Consider the following 25,547-nt stretch of genomic DNA (forward strand, 5'->3'; position numbering starts at 1 on the left):
AAGGGAAGGGAAGGGAAGGGAAGGGAAGGGAAGGGAAGGGAAGGGAAAAGAATTATCCAATAAATTTTGTTTTGCTGTGTCCCCAAACTCTTGACCTGGCCAGTAACTTTTCTGCACTTCTTTGCCTGGTCACATAAGGTTTCAATTGACTTTCACATTTAGCAACAACAATAACCCCCTGAGATATGTTTCACAGTTTTATATAACATCTAAACGTCAACTATAAATCATTAGCATGCTCAGTGAGCTGTTTTCCTTCTCTTGAAAACAGTATTGTAACTGGACAGCATCTAAAGGATTTCCTTTGGCTTTTGGAACAGCTGGGACCGTCTTATAGGGGTTCAGAGAAAATCCCTACAAACCATACACATGAGCCAAGAGAGAGTCAAATAAGCACCATTTGTCAAACATCAGGAGGCACTTCCCAAATGGATACTGCAGCCCAGCATCTCTCTGACTGCCCACTCACAGCCAGGGTGGTGGGCAAGCTGGCAGGGGTATTGGCAGGGCTTCCTCCTGCTTCTCCTTAGTGAGGAAGACACCTGCCTTTGGCTTCCTCTCAGCCCTGGTGACTCCATGTGTCTTCTCTCCTCAGTGGTCAGATGAGCAGTGCGCCTCGCAGGTCATGCAGACAGGCCAGCAGCACCCCCAGACTCACCGACAGCTGAAGGAGACGCTCTATGAGATCATCATAGGCTACTTTGACAAAGGAAAGGTAATTTGTCCCTGTCCTTCCTCACTCTGTGGGGACCTTAGCAATGGGGAAGGGTGGTTCCTTCCTATACTCCGTACCCCATCCATCTACAGGTCTGGGCAACTCTCCCTCCCAATTCTAAGTCTGATCACTTGGCTCCACCTTCTCACCACCTCAATTCATGGCCTCGTCATTGTTCACTTGAATTAGTGGGTTCAAAGCAATCTGCCTGCTTTCTCTATTGCCTCCAACAGATCTTCCTTCATAGAGGAAATGGGGATCACAAAAAATACATTGGATCTCACCATTCTCTTGCTTACAATCATCTCCATGGCTTCCCCATTCCACTAGAATGATTACACAATCCTGCTCGTGACCTGTGAGGGCCCACCTGAGCTGTTCTCTGACTGCTTCTCTCATTTCATCCCTGCCAGCTCTCACATGTTATATGCCAAGCTCCTTTTCACATCAGGGTCTTTGCACTTGCTTTTCCCACCTTAGAACATTTTTCCTCCATAGCTTTCCATGCCAGGCTCCTTCTCACAGCTCGGAGCTTTGCTCAGACATCATGTCCTCAAGGACACCTTCCCTGACCAACCTAGACAAAACAGCATTTTAGAATGCCATGTACACAGAGACTTGTCTTGTCCACTGCTGAATGCCCAATGGCTAGCACAGAGCCTGACATGCAGGGCCAAATAAATACATGTTGAGTAAGTAAATCAGTTGCGCAACTGAATAACAGCAAGGATAAAATATCTGGTGATGTTTGGTCAGGAGATTAGTCAGAACAACTGCTACCCATCTCCCAGTCTGCAGCAGAGCTTCAAGAAGCACCAACCCAAATGCAACCATCATCCTATAAGAGATGTGGCATGTGGCCTAACTGCTCTGGCCCTGGAGCCAGCCTGGTTTCAAACCTTGCTCCTCTACTACCTACGGTTCTCTTGACCTCTTAGGGACTCCAATTCCCACCCAAGATAGTGATACTAATAGTACATACTTCCTAGTGATGTTGTGAAAACTAGGTGAGAGAGTGCATGTGGAACACCTAGCATAGGACCTGGTACATAGTCCTATCTTCTTAAATTTTAGCTCTCATCCTTCCCCTCCTCTGCCTTCAAGTCCCCAGTGAATGAGCCACTTCCTCCATGAAACCTTTCTTGAGTCCTCCAGCTTACCTACAGCCCTGGCTTTCTTCTGAATTACAAGGTCTCTTACAGCTTATCAGGACATAATTTAATGGACTTAATTTTGGTCTGTTCTGTCACTGCAGTTCATTGTATCTGTCTTAGCCTGATCTCCCCACCTTCCCTGGAAAGACAAAATGAGGTAATGTCTGTGGAAGGGCTTATAAATTCCCAGGATCTGAGCAGTTAGAGAACGCTGTTTTTATAATTTACAATTATAAGCCTCTTGAGGGCAGAGAGTCTGCCATTGCTGGAACCTCCTGCCCTACTCAAATCAAGTCAGAGCTCACTATTTGTGTACAGCTGATTCGGTCCATCATAGTGTAAAGGCCCCAAAAGGACATGCTGAGCTTTGTCCTCTGCAAAGTATCCAGTTCAACTCACCCTGTGCTGAGCAGAGAGGAAAAAGACATCATCCCTCATCTCTAGCTGCTTATCATCTAGTTGGCAAAACAGACGTGCCAATCATGATCTTTTTTTGCATATTACCCTTTGATGTTGTACAATAATGGAAGATGAGGGAGGGAAAGGTAGTGCCAAGGTACTTTTGGAGCAGAGAGGAGAGAACAGATGGGTACAGCTCGCTCTGATAGCCACTGCTGTGGAAGCTTCCAGAATGAAGCCCAAACTCTTCAGCATCCCTTTACCTTCCTTTCCCCATACCTCCCCTCATGGAGATTTATTGCTCCAGACCCACATAGTGGCTTTCTACTCCATAAGTCCACCTGTCAATACTTGGTGGACACCTCTACATCCCTCAAAACCCAATTCTCACATCTATTTATGTGTATGCTTTACCCACTAATGTTTCATGGAGGAAGAGACTGTCTTGTCCATACTTGTGTCTGTTCCATCACTGTATACCATATCATGCCTAGAAACCAACAGGGGCACCAAAGTTAATGTATGAGATTCAGAAGTCCCAATGACAGTATGGGCAAACTCAGGAGGAAATCCTAAGGTATCTGACTCCCATCCACCGCCCCCCCCCCCCCGCCCCTTAGTGGTTTCTTAACACATGGGGAGAGCATTTCTGTCATATTAAGGTGGGAAGTTGGCAAATACCTACACGTGAGCCAAACAGTCCCCTGACCCAGCCCAGGGACTTTACCACCATCTTCTGGTCAGGCTGAAGAGAAGAAAAGCCCCAGCCCAGTCTGGCCTGTGGACTTGGTTCCTCCTGGCACATAAAGCATTTTTATGCTGCTCACTAAGTTGTCCACGGGTTTACAGCCATGGCTCCTCCACTCGGCACTTGCTTTTATTTATTTTTATGCTTGGATGCAGAGAGAGCATTTTTGCTACAAAGCACACACTATATTTTGGCAACCTCCCCGCTCTCCTTCCCACCTCCCCTAGCTTCTCCATTTAGATGCATTTTCCATTTTAAACTGAATATGAAATGTGATGGGTGTCCCTTGAGACTGCCAGATCTCCAGCCCACTCTGCATCTCCTCTGCCTCTCTGCAGAGGCTCCCGACCCCCTTCAGTCTAAGATGGAAGGATGATCTATTGGATTCAGCCTAAGACAGAGCAGAGGAAAAGGAAAATCCCCTATATCCAGGGTTTGTTTTTTCAGAAAATTTTTTTCAAATGGAAAAGACCTATTTACAAAAAGTTCTTTTTTAAAAGAATAGATTTTATTTATTTATTTAACAGAGAGAGAGAGCAAGCACAAGCAGGAGGAATGACAGGCAGGGAAGAAGCAGGCTCCCCGCTCAGCAAGGAGCCCGATGTGGGGCTCGATCCCAGGACCCTGGGATCATGACCTGAGCTAAAGGCAGCCACTTAATGGACTGAACCACCCAGGCACCCCCAAAAGTTCTTTTTTTTAAGAGAGGGAGTGGGGGGCAGATGGAGAGGAAGAGAGAGAATTTTAACCAGGCTTCATGCCCAGTGTGGAACTCAACATGGGTCTCAATCTCATGACCCTGAGATCATGACCTGAGCTGAAATCAATAGTCAGACGCTTAACCAACGGAGCCATCCAGGTGCCCCTTACAGAAAGTTCTAATCACTCTTTTTATACTCTAGTATCAGCTCCATCTCCACCTCTCTGCAGCCTCCTCCCCACTCATACACTCCAAATAACCCCATTAAGAAGTGACAGGTATAAAATTTCAGTTATACAAGATGAATAAGTTCTAGAGACCTGCTGTACAACATTAGATCTATAGTTGACAATCCTCAGGTCACACCCAGGTGGGCATTCTAGCCCAGCTTTTGGTTGGGCATGTGACCTGGGACAGTGTTTCTGCTTCTGAACTTCCATTTCTCACCTGGGAAACTCGAATGTTACCAGTCACCTCCCAGAGCAGTTGTGAAGACACAGAGGGCATGCAAATAAAGCATTTAGCTTCATCTCTGGCTGCTCCATTATTTGTCACAAAACCAGAATGAGGGGCAGAGGAAGGGTCATGCTCTCTGGGAAGTACCTGGCTCCCTGTGCGTTGGACCAGGCCTGGGTCTGAGTGAGGCTTGCAGTGCAGTCCCAGGAGGCAAGCTGCCTAAAGTCCCTTCCTCAGCAAGTGTTCTACAAGCCTGGAGGTGTCTCCTAACCTTTGTGTCCATGACCTTCCTATAGATGTGGGAAGAGGCTATCAGTCTGTGCAAGGAACTGGCGGAACAGTACGAGATGGAGATCTTCGATTATGAGCTCCTGAGCCAGAACCTGGTAAGTCTGGGTGCCCAGGGCCTCGGGCTCCCCAGAGAGGCTGGGAAGAGGAAGTGGTAGGCCAAGTGGAGTCAAGTCAGCAGAAAAGGACTGGAAGTAGGGCCTGAGCTGAGGAAGGCTGCTGAAAGCCTTCCTTCCAGTTGGGAGTATTCCCAGAGGGAGGTATTCTGGGAAAACTCATCAGCAACAGTTTCCCGGATGGAGTGGTAAGTACGCTGTTGCATACCCAATAAACACTGTGCTACATTTGCAGTAACATCCCCACAAATCACTAAGCCAATTAAATAAAAGCACAAATTTGTGCTTTCTGATTAACAGATAAATCAATGTTCCCCATCTGGCCATTCCCCATTAGCTCCTTGGTGCTGGTGATTTGGTGGGGGTAAGTGGAAAGTGGGGGAAGCCAGCCTAGCCTGCTCAGGCTGCAGATGCCAGGGCTTGGAGAGGAGGTGGCCTCTGCAGGGAAAGCGCAGAACATTTTGGCTGCTCCTACCACTTGTACACCTCCCACATATTTCCTGGTCACCTCAGAGCCAGGCCCCGGCGCCCATCTTAGCCTATTTTGACAGGCCAGTCCAGCTGTGTCCAGGAAGCTCTAAAATGAGAGTCAGAATGTGGAGAGATGGTTTATTGCTTCTTGCACGGGGAGGGGAATGGGTATTGAGAACCATGTTCTTGTTAAAAACAACTGAGCTCTTAGCTGTTTGTACTGTGTGTATGATATGATGCAAACACACACATGTCGTCACACCAAGAGACACTGATATCTACCCCACACATATATCCACATAGATGTTTGCAGACATGTAGACACACACGCCTTCTAAGCATGTGCATTCATGTGCTTGCTCACACACACACACACACACAGAGTGCACATTCATGCACACACACGCGCACACATACATCCCATACACGTTTGTATACACAGGCACACACACATATCCTATACACATGTACGCACAACACACACGTGCACACATGTATGCACAACATGCACACGGTGCACACGTACTCACACATGGTACGCATGTATGCACACAGAGTACACATATACACACATGGTGCACACACGTGACACACATGCGTGCCCACACGTGCAATACATGCGGTGCACATGCACACATGTGGTACGCATGTATGCACGCACACATGGTACATATGTTTCTTGCACATGTGACACGCGTGTGCGCATGCACACATGTATGCACACATGGTACACTTGTGTGTGTGCACACATGCACGCACAGTACAGATTCGTGCACCTGCTGATGTACATGCATATCCATGCTCTGAGGCTTGTGCTGCACAGGCTTGTGTCCACGCACATTTCTCTCTCATAAACACATGCCTCATGTGCATGGAGGAGAGAGCAGTGTGGCGATGGGGGCTCTGGACTGCTGGCTGGATTCAGCTCCATACTTACTACATACTCCATACATACTATGAGACACTATTTCTTTCTCCGCAAAACAAAGATACGATACTTGTTACGAGGATGATGCAAGTAAGTGAGCTAGTACAGGTGGATTGATCAACATGGGACCTGGTACAGGGTAAACACAGCTACTGCTGTGATGATGATAGACATAGCCACGGATATGCAAACATGTGCACTGGGCGTCATGGTATAATGATCATGTCTCAAGTGTGGCCTCTCTGAGTGGAATGTGCCCTCAATACACATCTTGTGGTTACAAGCTCTGAGTTTTCTCCCTCCAGATCCAGCAAGCAAAATTCTATGAAAACATCATGAAAATCCTCAGGCCCAAGCCAGACTACTTTGCCGTTGGATACTACGGCCAGGGATTTCCCTCCTTTCTGCGGGTGAGTGTGCTGGTGACGGAGACCCAGGCCAGGGGCCTGGGGCTTCTCAGCTGTCACTTTGTGCTTTGAGGATCCGCTTATACCCAGACTCTCTGCTCTCCTCCTGAGTGCTGCCCTCCTCCCAGCACACGCCCAGTCCCCTCCATCGTCACCAGCCTCAGCCACCCCATGTTTCTCTAGATATGCAGCAACCAGAGCTGCCCCGCAAAGTGGTAGCTCCCCATCCCTGAGTGAGGTGTTCAAGGAGAGCCAGAGGACCTCAGCTACCCAGCAGGCATTGCAGGGCACCAGTTCTCAGACCCTTTGGGCTCAGGAATCTCTTTTCTCTCTGAAAAATTATTGAAGTCTTCCATGAACTTTTGTATTTGTAAGTTCTGTCTACATCTACCATACTCAAAATTAAAACGAAGACAATTTTAAAATACTTATCTTTGTATTTAAAAATAATAATTAACCTCTCATGTGTTAGCATAACTTGTATCTTTATGAAAAATATTGTGTGTTTTCCCATAAAAATATATGCCAACAGTGAGATTGTTTCATATTTCTGCAGATCTCTTTAATGTTTAGATTGAGAGAGGATAGCTAGGTTCTTACACCTGCTTCTGCATTCAGTCTGTCATGACAATACACATCATGCAGGCTCTGGAAAATTCTACTGTACATCTGAGAGAATGAGAGTAAAAAAGGCAAATACCAGCTGTCCATTATTTTGAAGAGTGTTCCCTGGTCTTATGAGGTCCTGAAAGTGTCCTAGAGACCCTCAGGGGTCTCTGGAGCATACTTTCTGAACCAGAGTTTTTGTGGAATATTCACTGATCATGTAGAGAGTTGGACTAGGGCAGTTATAGGCTTCCTTCCTATAGGACTCCTTCCAGTGAGGCTATGGTTCAGTTCTGAGGTCAGGGAGGTAGAAAAGAAACAGCAAATCTGATCTCTAACCTTACTTGATTTACAATGCAGTCGAAGAGATAAGTCTCTCGCTGTAACCAGTCAGTGTGGAAGTCAGAGTTGAGCTCATAGGAGTGAGCACCATAGCCTACAGAAGAGGTAGATAGTAAGGCTTTCCTCAGTGGAACAGAGGGGCTTCCCAAACCTGATTGTTCATCAGAACCCCCTGAGGAGCTTGTTAAAAATACATGTTTCTGGATCCTACTACCATAGATCCCATTTCAGCAGGTCTGGAGCAAGGCCTGGGGAGCTGAACTTCTAGAAGTCTCTGAGGCCCATCTGATAATCCCCCAGATTTGAAAACACTGATGTGCAGAGGTGACAGTTGTGGATTTGGACTGCGGAACTTCCGGGCCATTAGACGTGGCACGGATGGTACAGAAACATTCTAGAACAGGGTTTCTCAACCTCAGCTCTAGTGACATTTTAGACCAGGTTATTCTTCGTTATGGGGGCTGTCATCTGCATTGAAGGACATTTAGTAGCATCCTGGGCCTCTACCCACTGGGTTCCAGTAGCTCTCCCTCCCCCAAGCTGTGACAACCAAAAATATTTCCAGACATTGCCAGTATCCCTTAGGAGGCAAAATCACCCCCTGTTTGAAAACTACTGATTTAGAGGAGGCTAACACGGTCAGAGAAGGATAAAGAGTGTGTTTCTATGGATCTAGAGCCAGGAGCCATGTGACGAAGGACCCGAATGCTGGGATTTTCCATGCTGCAGGCCCAGCCCACAGGACCCATGAAAGGCAGGAGGGACGTGTTACGGTCATGTAAACAGAAGAGCAGGTGTGACACATTGAAAGCTAAGTGAGGAGTAATTCTGAAAGCTGTCAGGGCAGTCTGAAGAAGTTCTCCACATCCATGATCCCCCCTCCTTTTAGAATCAATCTTTTTAAAGAAGTGATGTGGCTAGCGAGGTCGGTGAGCTGAGTTTCTCCTTGCTGTGGTGGGGAAGCAGAAAGGAGAGAGATCTATAGGAGGTCACCATAGCTCTGTGCTCATGTCACAAGCCTCCCAGCTTTGCTTACATCATGTTCTCCAAGCCTGGGCCCTGAGATCTCTGTTGGGTGTCATTTTTCTGCAGAACAAAGTATTCATCTACCGAGGGAAGGAGTATGAGCGGAGAGAAGATTTCCAGATGCAGCTGATGAGCCAGTTCCCCAATGCAGAGAAGATGAATACAACCTCTGCCCCTGGAGACGATGTGAAGAATGCCCCAGGCCAGTGTATCCTTGGAGAATGGCCCAACCAGGGGCCAGGCAGAGGCAGCTCTGCTGGGACTTCAGCCCGCAGAGCCCCACCTTAGAGCTTAGAGCTGCCGCCAAAATCATTGCAGTGGTGCCAATTTTAGTGTCCAGTGTGGGATCCAAAGAATCCATCTCGGGAAACTGAACGTTGCATTCACTGATCAATGCATTCATTCATTCATTCATTCTCATAATGAATACTATCAAGCCCTGACTCTGTGCCGATCATTGCGCAGGGTGCTGAAGATCACACTCACAAAATGGTCCTACCTTCAGGGAGCTTACAGTCTAGCAAGTAAAAGAGATACCAAACTAATTGCACCGTTAAATATGTTTATAAAAATGGGATTAATGCCAAGAGGAAGCCATGCAGGACACTGTGATCGGGAGGGCAGAGAAGGCTTCCTTGAGGAAGGTAATGTTTAAGGTTAGCAACCTGCCAGAGGTCAGTGGGAGGCAAGGAGAATGGCCCAGACAGAGGTAAGGACCATCATGTGCCCGGGCCTTGAGTGGGAAACAGCACAGCAGGTTCCAAGAACTGAAATAGTGCCACGTTGCTCTTACAATAAGATTAAAACTCCTACGCGAGGCCAGTGGGCTGTCCACCAACTGACCCCTGCCTGCCTCTCCAATGTCATTGCCCCCCTCCCCATGATTCCTTCCCTCTCTCATGCCCCTCTGGCCACAGTGGCCTCATTTTTGTTGCCTAAACATACCTACCTGGTTCCCCCTGGGCCTGTGCATCTTCTGTTCCCTCTGTGTGTCATGCCCTTCCCCTATAGCTCTTTTTTCACCCATCAGATTGAACCTGGTGTCACCTCCTGGAAGAGACTCCCCTGGTCACTTATCTAAAGTTGCCTTTTCTGAGCTCTTCATCAAACCCTGTTTGTTTTCTTTAGAGAGTTGATCCCAATCTGCTATCTTTCGTGCTTTTTAAAGGTCCACGTAAGCTAGACTGTAAGCTTTGGGAGGGCAGAGGCCTGCACTGCCTTGTTCACCACAATAACCACCCCCCACACACACACCACCTGCCTCGGTGCACAAAGCTGACACTGAGAAACTCCTTGTTGATTAATAGAAAGACAAGGGAAATAAGAGAGAAAGAAAAGAGAGATAGACAAATAGAGACTAGAAGGAGGGAAGGACACAGGGAGGAAGCCAGCTCATTGGAGTCCACAAAGAAGGGCACAGGAGACACGAGATGATGCCAGTGAGGTTGGATCAGTGGTGGTGTTTGTAGGGCCAGGAGCTGACACTGGGCAGGAGGCAGGACTCCTGGGGGCAGAGAGCATAGAAACCCGAGGAGCAGGCAGACAGCTGAGTGGAGATGTACTCACCCACCCTGGCTCCCACACTGCACCCTGTAGCACAAATTAAGTTACAGCCTTTAAAATGGGGTTGACAGGTTGCATGGCTGGGCTGCTAAGTCTGCCGAACCTTAATCCAAATATTTTTCCCTTGGGTGATAAATATTCATCTGTAACCTTTTCATTATGCTCACCTGCCCTTCATGCCTGCTCTACCATGGTGTTTGCGAGAGGAAATGCAACTAGTCCCGGGGCTGACTGGTTACAAATGTGATTTTGGTTACAGACGAGACAGGAGATTAGTACTAAGGCCCTCTTAAGTGGACTCCTGGCTTTGAATAACTGTGGTCTTGTAGCTTGGGGCAGATGGAGAGCATGGGTTATGGGGCCATCTCATCATATGTGGGCCTGATTCAGTGCCAGGAATCAGGTGGAAAAGGAAAAAGGGCTGACATTTGCTAAATGTCCTCTTCATGCCATGCATGAGATTGAGTGCTTTGTAAACATTATTTCTTTAACCCCATAAAACTCTATAAGATGGGTATTATTTTTGTCATATGTCATAGGGAAGGAATGTGTAGGGCAGAGAGGTAAAGTAGTTTTCCTAGGATCACAAACCTAGTTAGTGATGGAGGGAAGATCTGAACTCTAAGATCTATCTCACAGTCTGTATTCTTTCTATAATGCCATCACTTTCATCAAGATTCATGAAGAGAATGTTCTTTATTAACTGTTCACCATGCACCAGGCATTTTTCATGCATTGTTTCATTTTAGCCTTATAGTAATCCTATGAGTTGGGGATTATTACTCTCTGTATTTTGCAAATAAGAAAACCAAGGCTCAAAAAATGTAAGCAGCTTACACAAGGTCCTGGGAACTGATAGAACTAGGATTTGAACTCAGGTCTGCTTATTGCCCAAATCTGAATTCTTAATGCTCTGCTCTCTTACCTTCTCTAGTGGAGCTGACAAGCAGCTTGGAAGGGTGACACATCTCATGTCTTTTCATTTAAGTATCAAGTGGGGGAAGACATCTGAAGCAAAGGTCTCTTAGTTGAGTGTCTCCTACCTCCCACCTTCCCCCTGCCCAGAACTTGGGGTCACAGTTCCATGCATAGATTCAACATGTGCTGAGACAGTCTAACCATGCATCCTCCTGGACATGATTTGAGGGCTCTAGTGTCACTAGCTTCCTCAGGACAGGTTTGGATTCTCCTCTTGGACCGAGGCCAATTGCTAAGATCAGTAAATATGACCTAAAACCTTCTCTAAAACAAGGGTTAGCAAATTTCTCTGTAAAGGACCAGATGGGAAATATTTTAGTCTTTGTGGGCTGTGTGGTTTCTATGTCATAACTACTCAACTCTGTGGTTGTAGTGGGAGAACAGCCATGGATAATACATAAATGGATTAGCGTGGAAACCAAAGTGGTTTCCCTTTCGGAGAAGGCGGTTGGCTGTATGGCTTGAGAAAGAGAATGGTTTTCCTGAATATTACAGAAATCCTTCCAGTGAGGTTTGGCATTGTGTTCTCTCTCTCTCTCTCTCTCCCTCCCTCTCTTTCTCTCTGAGGGACTCTCATTTAATGTGGAAATATTCTCCAGAGGTAAAACAATTAAATCCCCAGCATATTAGTATGGACTAAGTTTATCAGAGGGGAACAATTGAACTTGGAATTATATTTTAGCCATTTCTTCTGTGTGAAAGAATCTACCATCAGAAAGCTCCCAGTGTGGTGGGAGGGCTTGGGAGGAGAAGAAGACAGGGAGCTAGAGAGATAAAAGTCCTAAGTACAGGCAAAATGCCGTGGAGAGTCAAAGGAAGGAAAGGACACCTGACTGGGGGTAAATTGAATACTCACAGAGCCTGTCATATATGACATTTGCCTCAAGGGCTCACAGGGAGAGGGGATGATATGAGAAAATATTTCAAGCAAAGGGCATAGAAGAATCTTTGGGGTAGCCAGAGATAATGGTGGGGCATGGGTTGGGGTCATATTAGAGTAACTTTGAATGCCAATAAGAGGAGTTTGTGATTCCTTAGTTGGCAGAAATTGCAGGTTCAGGAGAGAGTTTTTGGAGTTATGGTGGTCATTGGGTAGAATGAAGGAATGAGAGTACTTGGACACCTGAAGAAGAGAGATGAGTAAAGGAGATGGAAGGCAGAGGAAGGGAAGGAGGAACCAGGGAATAAGACCAGTGATGGCTGGTTTTGTTTATTTGGATGGCCATGTTATCAGCTTAAAATGAATAAAGGTCTAGAATAGGCAGATAACGCTCCCATTGCCTGTGCCTCTGGCAGGCATCACTAATCAATCATAGAACTGTTTCCCACTGATCCTGGACACAGCCTTACAATCCTGCCACAGACAGTTACTTTCAAGCTTTCAGAGTTGGAATGCAAAATGATATCTCTTTGCATGCTCTAACGCTGTGCTTCTCAAACTTAAGGATGCATATGTATCACCTGAAGATCTTAAACTACAGACACTGATTCAGTAGGTCTGAGGTAGGGCTTGGGACTCATCATCTCTAACAAGCCTCCAGGTGAGTGATGCTGCTGGGCAAAGGACCACACTGGAGTCTGGAGTCAAGGAACCCCGAGCAGGGGGTTAACAGACCCAAATACAAACCTCTGTTCTGTTCTCACAAGCTGTGTGACCTTCAACAATTAGTCTGGCTTCTTTGACCTTGATATCCTCATCTATGAAAGGGGGACGACTTACATTAATAACACTGCTCAGTGGAATTGGCAAGATGAAAGGAGACCATGGGGAGATGTGCTCTGTAATTGATTGAGAACTATAAATTCATTAGATGGTATTACTGTTAATATAGAAATGATGATGATGATGATGATGATGATGATGATGATGATGATGATGAAGGACCACTAACCAACTCTTAGCAGGGCCTGAGCCGTGGGATAAGGTTGCAAGTGACAGGCAGTTCTGTTAAGGACCAGGGTGACTACTAACTTCTCATTAGGACCTAGCTGGCAGCCAGCAACCTGAGGTCAGTCATTCAGTAAAACTTGGCCTCAGAAGGGCTGTCCAGGCAGGTCTCACCTGGGACCTGCTATATTTGGAACTGTTCCCACAGCCGACAACATGGTGTGAGCCCTTAACAGCAGGAATCCCAGACATCCAGTGTTTCACTGTCCAGCCGGTCTTGGATGAACACCCAAGGTTCAAGAATAAGCCAGTGCCTGACCAGATAATAAAGTAAGACCCACAGTTCATTGGAAGGAGGGATGGGGAAGAAAATCCCATGGGGCCGCCAAGCTGAGCTAGTGGCAGGACAGGCCCTGGAGCCCTTCCAGTTCTTTTTCTGGGTCAGCCAGCCTTTTATCCCTTTTCCTCTTGGGAAAAGAATCACCTGCCCCCTATTAGCCATCTGGGCTCTGCCTCTGAAAAGGCTGAAGCCAAGAGATGGGAGGAATGAGGCACAGCAAATCCTCAGGAAGCAGCAATGACGTGCACCAAGCTGGAGATGACAGAGAGGTTCCAAGGAATCCATAGCCAGACTGTGGGCTGGGCAGGCAACAGGCAGGGTGGGGACAGAGGGACAGTGCTCATCCTGAGCACGTTCTTCCAAAGGGACATCTTGTCAGCATTTGTTGAGGTTGTGCAATGAACAGCAGATGTGCTCTGGCTATAGGGGCATTAGAGAGAGCAGCCGGAAGGTGGGTCTCCATCTGTTCAGAACCAGATCACGAGGTCAGTGATGAGGCCATGAGGCAGGGGTTCTGTGGGGCACCCCTCCCTGCTGCCCAGGTTACCCTCCTCAGACCCAGGTACCCACTATAGCACCTGGGAGGACATTGGGAAGCAGGAGGTCTTTGTGAGAAGAAGGGCCTGTCCACTCAGGGCAAGGCAGTCCACCCCAGCAGCCTCACACCAGGGCAGGAAGCAGAGCAGGTCTAGCTCAACTCGGGTCTGAGCCTCCCCTCACCCTTCAGTCCAATGCTGTGGGCAAAGAATAACAACTATACAGCTGGCACCATGCCCTGCTGGCCCCAGTGTGAGAATTTCCCTAGAGATTCAGGAAGAGTGATTTGGGGGGTGCTTGGGATACCTAAGGAAATCCTCAGAAGATATTCCTGGGACATGAGGCTAGGACCTTAGGCATATCTAGATCCTTCATTGAGGTCACAGGTGTGCATTAATGCTAAAATTCCAACTCCTTGGGTACCATGTTCTCATAGGACATAAGACTAATCCAGCTAGTCTAGCTTCTAAATCACTTTGCCAGGAGCACGTGATTTTAAATGCTACAACAAGGGTTCTGCCAGACCTGAAGTTTACTGTAATGAGCCTCCTTGGACAGCACAAGGTCAGTTCAGGTTCTGTATCAGCAGCCTGGCATGTTACCAGGAGCTTCTGCCTCTTCCTGTCTTGCAGCTTTTATAAATCCAACTATGTGCAGAAGTTCCACTATTCGCGGCCTGTGCGCAAAGGGACCGTCGACCCTGAGAATGAGTTTGCCGTGAGTATCTCCCCTCCCCTTCAGCAGCCTTGATCATTCCCCCAGGGCCGCCTTTACCAACCAGAGCAGGCACCTGCCAGTGTCAGAATGGGAGGGCATTTGTTCCAAAGCAGAAAGAAGTAAAACTAACATCTGTTAATATGATGACACCCATTCTCCAGTCTTTTCCACTGGGTTTGTTTTCATTTCTTGAGCCTCTCCAGTTTCAAGATACAGACCAGGCCTTTTCAACCACAGGGCATTTCAGACATTTCCGGAAGGTAGGAACCCTCAGGCTAAGCAGGGATGTTGATGAAGTCAAACCTTCCAAAAAAATAGTAATAAGAAGCCACAGGGATTTCAGTCCCCAGGATCCCCTGTGTGCTTCCCAGCTAGTATCTGTCTTCTGTTCCCAAGGCTGGCATGAGGAGGTGGCTCTAAGTTTCTCTCCGCTCTTTGCTTTAGACTGTGATTCTTCATATTTTGGAAGTCACTGGCCCTTTAAGAATGTAACACTGTGAACCCTCCCCCCAGACAATGCAGGTAGATGCATTCAATATTGCTTAAAAATCCTGACGATTCAGAGACCCAGATTAAGACTTACTGGGCCTAAATCCAGGGAAAACTTTAACTTCACATTGGGAAAGAATTCTTAAGGATAAGGTGGGAGGATGTTTCTGAGTCTTGCAACATTTATCTGGACTCTGAGTAGATGAGAGGTTTGGGGGCCTGGCTGGGTGGCCAGTTTTCATCAAGTGTGTTGCTTTCCTGTCCTTACCACCCCCTGCTTATGGGACAGTCGATGTGGATCGAGAGAACCTCCTTCATAACTGCATACAAGCTTCCAGGGATCCTGCGCTGGTTTGAGGTGGTTCACATGTCCCAGGTGAGTCTCCAGGCCTTCCGGGCATAGCCAGTCTCAGGAGCCCCTTTAAACTATAAGAAGGGGACAAGCTTTTGTTCAAAGCCTAGAATTCCAATGCAAGAAGGGACCTGTGGTACCGTCCAGATCACCTGCTTTCAGATTTCTCTCTTAAGCATCAGACAAGTTTTTCCCCCTGGCAAATGAAACCTACACAAGAATCTTGTAATAAAGCTGATGAATGGAAGCTTCTGTGGCTGGGTGCAGCAGGGAGGCAGGGCCTAGAACACCATGCACTCAGTCATATCCTCATCTCCTCATCTCCTCCTATCTCAGCAGCACCTTGGGGCTCCTCTGCAGAATCCCACTGTGAACCCATTTTATAGTTGGATAAACTGAGGCTCAGAGAGAGGAAATCACACAGAGGCAAAGCTCTGGCTAGACTGCAATTGTTTGAACTCCCCTTGGGGAGATAGCATGTCTTTTGCTTCTCAACACACTTCAGGGCCTCCAGGTCCTTAAACAGCTAAGGATCTTGCAGCTCCCAGGATGCAAAGGGAAGGCCAGGGTGATTATGAGGAAACTTGAAACATGGGGACATATTCAGGGTGTCATTCATTTATTCATTTAATAAATATTTAATGAGTACCCAACACATGTCAAGCACCTAGGGATTTTTCAGTGGCACTTACATTCTAGTGGGGAAGACATACTGAAAAGTCGAAGTAAGTATAATAATGTCATGGTGATAACCAGAATGGGGAAAAATAAAAGAAAGGTGGTGGCGGAGTGCTGCTATATTAAATAGGGTGGTCAGAGAATGCCTCCTTGCCAAAATGGAAGGCCTGGTGGAAGTGAGGGAGTAGTCCACGCAGATATCACAGAGAAGGCATTCTAGCAGCGGGACCAACAAGTGCACAGGCCCTGGGGACGGAACGTGCTTGTGTCTGATTCACGGCAAATGAGGGTGAGTAGTTGGAACCTGATACCAGATCCTGCAGGACCTTGTAGGCCACCATAAGGACTTTAGCTTTTCCACTGACTGACCTGGAGCCATGAGCAAAGAAGGGACATGGTCTGGCTGACCTTGTCCAGCTGCTGTATTATCAGCTTGAGACCATCCCACTCTAGCCCTTACTGTCCCCCAGCAGCTTGATGGCCCTCCAATCTCCTTTTCATGGGCTTGGCCTAGACCTTAGGGAAAATATCATAATGATGATGACATCAGCAAACTTTTATCAAGCATGTGCTAAACTGTTCACATGCATTATCTCACCTAAACCCCTCCACAGGACTGCAAAGTAGATATTCTTATTCTCCCATTTCACAGATCAGGGAACTGATGTACCATGTGAGTTTGTGGGTTATTTAAGCTTTAGTGGAAGAAGTGGGATTTGATTTTCACCTCCTATATCAGACATCTGGACCAGATTCACTCTCTCCTTCCTAAACATGTCCCCAGCCCATCCCGACATCAGTGGCACCCTGGAAAGAAAAAACTATTCATGCTCTTTACTCATGGGACACATTGGTACATGATAAGCTTTGACAGGTGTCCCAGGCACAGTATCAAGGGCTTTACAGCATTATCCCATCTAATCCTTACAAAACCCTGAGACATATATACTCTCACCAATCCCATTTTTGAGGTGAGGAATCAGAAACTTTCTGCTAATATGTAGCCTCCACCCATTGGCCCTGGCTGTGTCTTATCCTCTGGTGGTATTCTGCTCCAGCTAGGCTGTGGGCAGACTGAGGGAGTTCCCCCTGTACTCCCTGTCCTCCCCCACCACCCGCCAATCCCTCTATGGTGTTTCTCCTCAAAGCACCCATCACCCCCTAATAGACTACATAATTTGCCTATGGGTCGCTTTTTTTTTTTTTTTAAGATTTTATTTATTTATTTGAGAGAGAGAGAGAGAGACAATGAGCAGGGGGAGTGGGAGAAGGAGAGGGAGAAGCAGACTCCCCGCTGAGCAGAGAGCCTGATGCGGGGCTTGATCCTGGGACTCTGGAATCATGACCTGAGCCGAAGGCAGACGCTTAACCAAGTGAGCCACCCAGGTGCCCCCCATAGAATTTTAAACATGGTAACATAATATAATCTCTACTAGAATATAAGCTCCAGGAAGAGAGATTTTTGGCTATTTTGTTCCCGACCCTATCTCTGAGTGCAAAAATTAATCTCGGGTACATAAGGTGCTCAAGATTATTTGTTAAATAAAGCCATCACTCAATCACTCAGTTAATATGCAGAAACCCTTAATATCTGAGCTGGTTATCTTGTTTTGTGAACTCAGGATTATGAAGTTAGGAAAGAGCCAACCTTTTTGTTTTGCTTCATTTATCCGGATGCCTTCTGAGAGAGGGGGTTTGGAAAATGTCCCGAAAGTTGATTGGAGTGAACTTACCTGTAATAGCCTCCTTCAGTTGAGTTACCAAGAACTTCAGGATGTCTCAGACATCAAAGTTTCATGCCTGCTGAGTGAGTTCATTTTCAAAAATCTGTTTTTGTCTTATATGAATTGGTATCTTGTTGTCAGTTGTTTCTTGCACGAATTGTCATGACTACAGTACTGTTTGTACAGAGCAGTGTTTTCCGATAGAATTCCAGCATTGGTTCTGTGAATTGAGGGTTCTTTCCTTGTTCGTGGCCCTGGGAACATGCAGTCTTTACAAGGGGCTTGGAGACCCCTTTCAGCTGGGGCATTAACAAGCTATGTATGTTGGACAAACACTGTATATCTCTGAGCCTTAGTTTTCATTACCTGTAAGATAGAGATTGAAAAACTATGGAATTTCCGAGCTGAAAGGCACTGTAGAGGTCATTTAGCCCAAGAGCTACAAATGCAAAAACCTTCCGAACCCAGGAAGATATTGCAAATATGTGAAATAATCCCATTAAGACAGCAGGGCATGGCATAGCTGTGGCAAGCTCCCTCCTGTTGAATTAAATCTAAAACATGAGAACACGTGTCTGGGCTAAATGAGAGGCCTCTCCAGGCCCAGTTTAGCCTACAGGTCTGCAGTGTGCAAACCCATGCCTGGTTCTTCTCCAGTGCTGTTATTGGCTTATGAAGTCACTGAAGCCCAGAATGGGACTTGAACTGTTCAAGTCATCAGTGGTAGGAGCAAATTGTAATAATAACTTAGCCTGTCTTGTGCAGCTCATGGGATTCGTAAGAGGATTTAGGAGGGTGATATGAGGGAAATGCCTTTGAAGGGATCACCATCACTTCATCTTTTGGCTGATGTTTCTCCCCCTTAAAACTATTCCAGAGTATTTGCTTCCTGATAATTTAGTTTCCCCTCACAGCAATTTGGGCAAGCATTACAAACCTATACTGCTGATAAGGAAACCAAGACTCAGAAAAGGGGCCAGAGATCCGAGGATTTGACTAAGTCCTAACAACCAATAATAAGCCAAGTTTGGTAGCAGAGTGGGCCTTCTGTGGTGAGAGGAGCTTGCCTTTTGAATCAGGAACCCCTCCCCCCATTCCCTCCCAGCTTTTTGGCCATCTGCCCTGGGGCAAGCGACCCCTGTTGTCCAGGGAACAAAAGGAGAGTACCTGGGTGTGGTCTAAGCCCAGCGTGGGCTGACACCTGGGAGGCAATCAGTAAATGGAGCCGGCCCCATTATCATGATCATTGCTTTTATTCCTGTTATCAGCCCCTGACATCCAGGCCTCCCACCAAATACATAACCCCCATAACTCTGCTGAGAGCTATAAACTCAGTGTAGGTGAGAAACCAAAAGAATTTTCATTCTCATTCTCTGTTCCTGATGGCTATAATGAGGTTAAAGACTTAGAGATTCAAAAATAGCTTCAGAAATGAGGAAAAAAAGCCAATCAATAGGACTTCCCATTTTTAATAATTCACCTTAAATCCTGCGTGTTTCAGATATGCCAGGCTATTGTTGAAATCCAGGGGTGGTGACAGATTTTCCTTAGAACTCAGTCTAGACCTTGGCTTTGTAAAGTCCCTGCGGGGCTGGTCTGTGTGCTTGATGGAAATGAGACCGTGGGTTGTAGCTTGTGGCATATGGACTTCAGCCCCCACCAGCCTGAGCAGCCACCCCCGGGAATTCATTTCCCTCCTTGTACGGGTGCACATGTGTGTGTGAGCCCATGTGTGCAAGCGCATGTGTGTGCATGTTTGAATGTGTTTGTGTGAATGTGGCAGGGGGAGAAGGAAACAGAGGTGGAGTCTACTCCTGGGGCCTTCATACGGCGGCAGAGAGCAGCCTTCCTCAAAAGGGTCCAGAAACAAGGGGGTGTGGAGGCTAGGATCTCACAGATCCACGGAAATGGTTTAGAAAGATGACCAAGAGCATGGCTATAGAGGCCGTCTGTCCTCATACACAATGGTTATAACAATTAGCAGGTGCCAACTGTTAAAGAACTCTCCTATGAGTCAAGTGCTGTATTATCTCAAACAACCTTTGCTACATACCCAGTGAGGCAGGCACTATATGACCATCATGTCACAGATGATCCAGTGTAGGGTCCCTTCTGCCAAGAAGTCTTCTCCCGTTACTCGACGCTTCCGTCCAGGCTCTACCCGGCCTTGCTGGCAAGACTTCCCTTCTTAAGGACAGCTGCTGGCCTCTGTCCTAACACCAACAAGAATTAATAACAGTGGCTACCAGCTACTCTCTGAAGCAGGTTTTTTATCCTCTGTCCTCATTTTACCAGAGTCAACCCAGGCTCAGAAGGGTTAGAAAATGTGCTCAAGGTCACACAGCTAGAAAAAATGGCAGAGCTGAGATTTATACTTAGTTTTAATTTGTTTAGTTCAAGGGTCCGCAAACTATGGCTTGGGGGCCAGACCCCACTTGCACCTATTTTGGTAAATAGTTCTCTTGTAACAACCAACAACGGGGCTCCTTTGTTTACATGCGGCCTGTGGCGGCTTTCTCTCTACAATAGCAGGCTGTGTCCTTGCCTCAGAGCCTAAAAAGTACTTACCGTCTGGCCCTTTTACAGAAAAAGAGTGCAGACCCCCTGGCTCAGTTTTGAATTCCAGATCCCATCTTTTGAAAACCACCCTGTTTTGCCAGTTCCCATTCGATGGCACTCCGTTTGTATTGCTTTCTAAGAGGTGTTAGAAAGGGGTTTCGTTTGATCTTCTCAACTAAATCGAGCCTGCCTTGGAGCAGCGACCTTTATACACCAACCAACCTTAGGACCTACTATGAGCCAGGCGGAGTGACCAGATCACCGGCTGCCCACACACCTAGTAGCTCACACACAGTAGGTGCACAACCGGAAGGGCTGAATTGGAGCATGTTTCGCCCAGGGAATAAGAAGAGAAAACCCTCCCTGGAGCATACCGGGCCTCTGAAATCCCAGCAAGGGCCTGAGACTCCCCCTCCCCCGCCTCTTCCTCCCCAGGGAAATGCCTTTCTCACTAAGCAGAAAGTTAGCCTGTCTCTCCCCAGATGGAAGACAGCCCCTAGAACTCACTGATTATAACAAGAGCCTGTTACAGCCCCTTGGGGAGCATTGCCTCATTTGAATTCCAACCCCAAATGAAATCAATACCAATAATTATATCTGTTTTTAAAGCAACGTGCTAAGGCCCTTTCTTCCTGGTGATCTCGTTTTCAACAGACCACAATTAGCCCTCTGGAGAATGCCATCGAAACTATGTCCACAGCCAATGAGAAGATTCTGATGATGATCAACCAGTACCAGAGTGACGAGAGCCTCCCCATTAACCCACTCTCCATGCTCCTGAACGGGATCGTGGACCCTGCTGTCATGGGAGGGTTCGCCAAATACGAGAAGGTGAGGGCTTCCACCCTCCAGCCGCGCCCCCCCCCCCAACTGTGGCCACAGAGCGGTGACAGGAGGGCCTGGGGGCAGAGATGTAGCTGCATGTCACTATCTTACTGTGGCTGTGTGTCCCCCAAAGGGACACTTCAGCTTGTGGGACCTCAGACACCTTCCAGAGTTTCTACAGCCCGTCTCTCATCTCCTTTCCACCCTCAATGCCACATTCTGCCGTAGCAGGAAGGAGCAGGGGCCACAAGGATCCCCTATTCCCCTGGGCACATCCGCGCATCTCTCTCAGGGAAAGGCTCTGGATCGGGGCCAGATGACAGAAGTGCAGGAGCCACACATCCAAGTACCCGCCACCTGTGTGAACCCATCTCTTCCACAGATGCTCGAAATGACCTCTACAAATGGAAAGAAATGAAACCCAGAATCTGTGAAAATATAGAAAGGATAGGAGATCAACTCCAAAATGGGAGTTATAATCTAGGCATCTGGGTCATAAGGTCTCTCCAGAGATGCCCACACATTTTAGCCACAGATTTTATTTTTGAGCCTCCTGGTATCTAAGGCAAAAAGAGAAATGCCAGTGGTTATATGAGTCACATTTTCCACTAGGGGAAAATGCCAATTTCTCAGTAGAGGGACATAGCTTTTCCCAGCATTGAAGTAGAATAAGAAGGCTTTATTTGGCTTTTACCTAGTCTGTACATTAATGGCACAGAGGGGGAAAATGGACTCCTCATTCTAATACATCTCATAATGATTTCCCTATTTATCTTTCCTATGTCCTCCACTGATGTAAAACTAAGAATACAATGCAGTAGTATAATTCAGGGACAGTAATTTCAGTCTCCCAAGCAGTCCTTCTAGCTACTCTTGGATATCCCATTAGTCATCATCAGCAAGCCTTTGTTCAGCCTTGAGGGGTGATAATATATGCCTATGTATGTGCATACACATGAGGACATAAGTCCAGAAAGAGCTAGGGGCTGCCAGGGGCACCCACAGTAAGGGAGGTGATGAGGAGGGCTGGAGCACCACAGCCAAAAGACCTTCCCGCGTGCTTTTCCCTGCGGCAAGGCTCCAAAACTTGAAGGAGCATCAGAATCCCAGGCCGGCTTCTCCTTCCACCCCCCACCCCACCCAGAGGTTCTGATTCAGTGGGTCTGGGTGGGACCCAAGAATTTACATGTCTGACAAGTTCCCAGGTAATGCTGATGCTTCTGCTCCCGGGAGAATTTGAGAACTACTTCCGTGGGGTTTGTGGCCCTTGTCCAGGGGGTTCTGATCTGAGCCTTCAGGAAGAGGAAACAATGTCCGTCCTACAGGGCCCTGCCCTATCCAAATACATGGACCTCAAGCCTGCCCCCCCAGTAGCGTCCTTTTCTAGTAACAGAGAGACCCATTGTGGGATCCAGGCCACATGAATAGGAAACCCGAAATGCCTGCCTGTCCTCCCCAGGCCTTTTTCACAGAGGAGTACACAAGGGATCACCCGGATGACCAGGAAAAACTGAGCCGCCTCAAGGACCTGATTGCGTGGCAGGTAACACACAGCTGGGCCGGGGTGGGGTCACCCTGCCTCCTTCCTGCCCTCTCCCTGCTGCGTCCCCTCTGCTAGCTAGTCTCTGGCTGGCATGGCCAAGTTTAACCCCTTCTCCCGTCCCTTGACTTTTGGCCCTTCTTCTGAATCCACATCTCCCGTGAGCAGGCTCGCACTGGAACTGGGATTTGGGGCACTGCGCCCCTGGGGCGCCACACAGGTGCTGAGCAGCGATGCTGTTCTGCATGCTGCTAAGAATGCACGTGGAATTCAGAAGAGGTGGCTTTTCCCAGTGGGACTGAAATGAAAGCCAGGACCCCCACCTGGCACGCGCCAATCAGATAATAGATTTTGGCCCCCACCCCCACCTCCTAAAGCTGACCCAGTTTGTTGCATATAATGTTCAGATGGATTATCAGGTTTGGAAAATAATTGAGGCCTTCGTTTAGTGGGTTTTTGGTCAAAGAGCCTGCATTCTGCACCTCCAGAGCCAAGCCAGAAAACTTGGAAGGCACTGTCCTTCCTGCCACCCCACTTGTCTTTGTCTCCCCTCTATCTCTTCTCTCCTTGCCCCCATCTCCTCCCTCCGTGCTTGCTCTCTTTCGGTCTCTGTCTTCCTATGCCTCTGTCCCTTTCTCCTTCTCTCTTAGACCTCCCTTGCTTCTATCCCTCCTCCGTCTTTTGCCTCCCTCTGGCCCTCACATCTTACTCCTCTCTCCACTTCTCTCCCTCCTTCTCCCTGCCTTTCTCTGGCTCCCTCTCCTATGTTTTCTCTCCCTCCTTCTCTCTCCTTTTATTTCTCTCTCCCCCTCTCCCCTACTCCCTGGAGGCGAAACAGTCCACCACCTCCCCCCACCCAGAGGCCTCCAAAGGACAAGACTCCCCATCCTCGAACATGAACCTGCTCTGCAGGGACCACTCAGCGGCCAGAACGCCAGGTGGGCTCCTGAGGGCAGGAGAGAAAGGGAGGCACAGAGCTGGGGACAGCAGTTAACAGCTGCCTATCCTCCCTCCCTCCCTTCTTGCCAGTCACCATGCAAAGAAAAGCAAGCTATTGTGGTAGGGAGTTTTTGTTACTCTAGGGAAATCAGGGAATGAGAAGCATTGGGTGCAGCCTCTTTTCTTAAAATAAGAATTCCTAATTCAGGTCCTTCTCCGCCACTGCCAATTTATGCAAAATGAGGCTTTAAAAATGAAACAGCAAGTGCTGCATAGACACAGTTTCCTGAGTGGATTTTGTGTGTCTGGAATTTTCTCTCCCCTCTTACCTTGTGCCACCTGTGAAACCCAAACATCCCCAAGATCCCCAGCTTCCCGAGGTCATCATGCCCTTTAAATACTCAAATAATGGTATTCCCCCTCACCACCTCCAGCCCGGCAATCAGGAAGGCCTGGCTTTGATTGGGTTCCTTTCTCAGACATTTCTGGGATGCCCCAGGGAGGGCTAGCACCTCACACAAATTTGTTTGGTTGTTGGGTGTCAATTCTCAATCCATATCACTGCCCTGGGCCTCTCCACCGGGCAGGTCTTATCACCTGGTAATGGATCTTCCATGTTGTGTCCACCACAGCCAAAGGACGAACCTCAGCCTCAGAGCACAGCTAGTGCCAGGCTGTGCCTTCTAAAAGAATTCTCTCCAAGTCTTGGAGCTAATGGAGGGACACTAAAAAGAAGGGAGACTTTGAAAGCATGTATTAGTGGTTACAGCTTCTAAGAGCCATTAGTTTGGCCTCTTCAGACAGCGGCCCCTGGTGGCCACCTTCTCCGTAACATTTCCTCTCCCCCCACCCCGCCCCCAACAAGCCACCATGTTACAGAAGCCCACTCCCCACCTGGTACCCCCCCTCCAAGGGGGCCATGTCCCTCCCACTCAGAGTCCAGGCACCCTAACTATGGGCACTTAACATTCAAAAGATGTTGCCCTGCCATGGTGAAGGCTGCCTTGTTATAATATTACATACAGGGAATTAGCTCTTCCTTGTCCCTTCTAACCACTCATTCTTGTACCTTGTAGTCACTGAGATCCTCCTGTGTGCCCAGCAACAGAAATAGTGCTGGACAAAATTAGGCCTGCTCCCTGACCTCTTGGAGCTTAATTCTAAATTGGATCTTAGTTTCACAAAGCCAGATACACTTTGGATTTTTCTCAAAGCCTGAGAACTTTCGATTTCAAAGGGGAATGTCCTTGCCCCTAGTCTAGCAACACAACAAAAGCCAAAGCTTGCCAAGTACTTTTTTGTGTTCAAGATTTCACAGATCTCAAGATCGATTGCTTCTTAATTTTTTTTTTCTTTGTAAAGATTTTCTCTATATTTATCAGCGTGGACAGATGTCTACAGTATATTCATCTTTTAAACATGTTCTGAGATATTACAAACAGAAAAGTACACATAGCAAAAATATGCAGTGCACTGATATCACAAAATGTACACCCATATGACCACCACTTGGATGAAGAGGTAGAATTCTGCCAGGACCCAGAAGCCAGTTTGTGTCTGTAAGCCTCGCTTGTATCATTGCTAGTCTTCGCCATGGCTGACTATTACCCTGCTTGCACAGTAATCATTTCCTTGCTTTTTTACAATAGTTTTTACTACTCAAGCACTCACTCCTAAACACTGGAGTTTACTTGTGCTTATTTTTGGCCATAATACAAATGAAGCCACACAGTATGCGTCCTTTGGGTCTAACTTATTTGCTCAACATTATGTTTGTAAAATTCATTCATCTTGTTGTACATAGCTAACATTCAACCGTTTTCACTGATGTATAATAGTCTGTACAGCTGGATTGTGTAACTCTACCGAAACATATATATTTCTTTTTCAACTGATGGAGATTTAGGTTGATTGTAGTTTGGGGCTATTACAAGGAATGCTGTTCTGAACATCTTTATATGTGTCTTTGGGGCACACGTTTGCATAATTTCTGATGGGTGTGTACCTAGGCATGGAGTCGGTTATAGTATATGAGAATATCTAGCTCTGGTAGATACTACCA

The 25,547-nt window shown here is 47.3% G+C and overlaps 1 protein-coding gene across 1 annotated transcript in view; it reads left to right on the top strand.

Annotated features, from left to right (window-relative positions):
* The window catches only part of DOCK2 (dedicator of cytokinesis 2), a 418,491-nt gene that overhangs the window by 383,164 nt on the left and 9,780 nt on the right, over positions 1-25,547 (top strand). The window contains exons 38-46 of the mRNA XM_035014007.1: positions 596-715; positions 4,469-4,558; positions 6,281-6,385; positions 8,423-8,564; positions 13,034-13,115; positions 14,295-14,379; positions 15,158-15,244; positions 20,836-21,012; positions 22,466-22,549. Coding sequence (XP_034869898.1) covers positions 596-715; positions 4,469-4,558; positions 6,281-6,385; positions 8,423-8,564; positions 13,034-13,115; positions 14,295-14,379; positions 15,158-15,244; positions 20,836-21,012; positions 22,466-22,549 — 972 coding nt within the window. The remainder of the gene's footprint in view (positions 1-595; positions 716-4,468; positions 4,559-6,280; positions 6,386-8,422; positions 8,565-13,033; positions 13,116-14,294; positions 14,380-15,157; positions 15,245-20,835; positions 21,013-22,465; positions 22,550-25,547) is intronic.

Source organism: Mirounga leonina, unplaced genomic scaffold (assembly GCF_011800145.1).
Source record: "Mirounga leonina isolate KUSES-001 unplaced genomic scaffold, KU_Mleo_1.0 Mir_104, whole genome shotgun sequence".
Lineage (NCBI taxonomy): Eukaryota > Metazoa > Chordata > Mammalia > Carnivora > Phocidae > Mirounga > Mirounga leonina.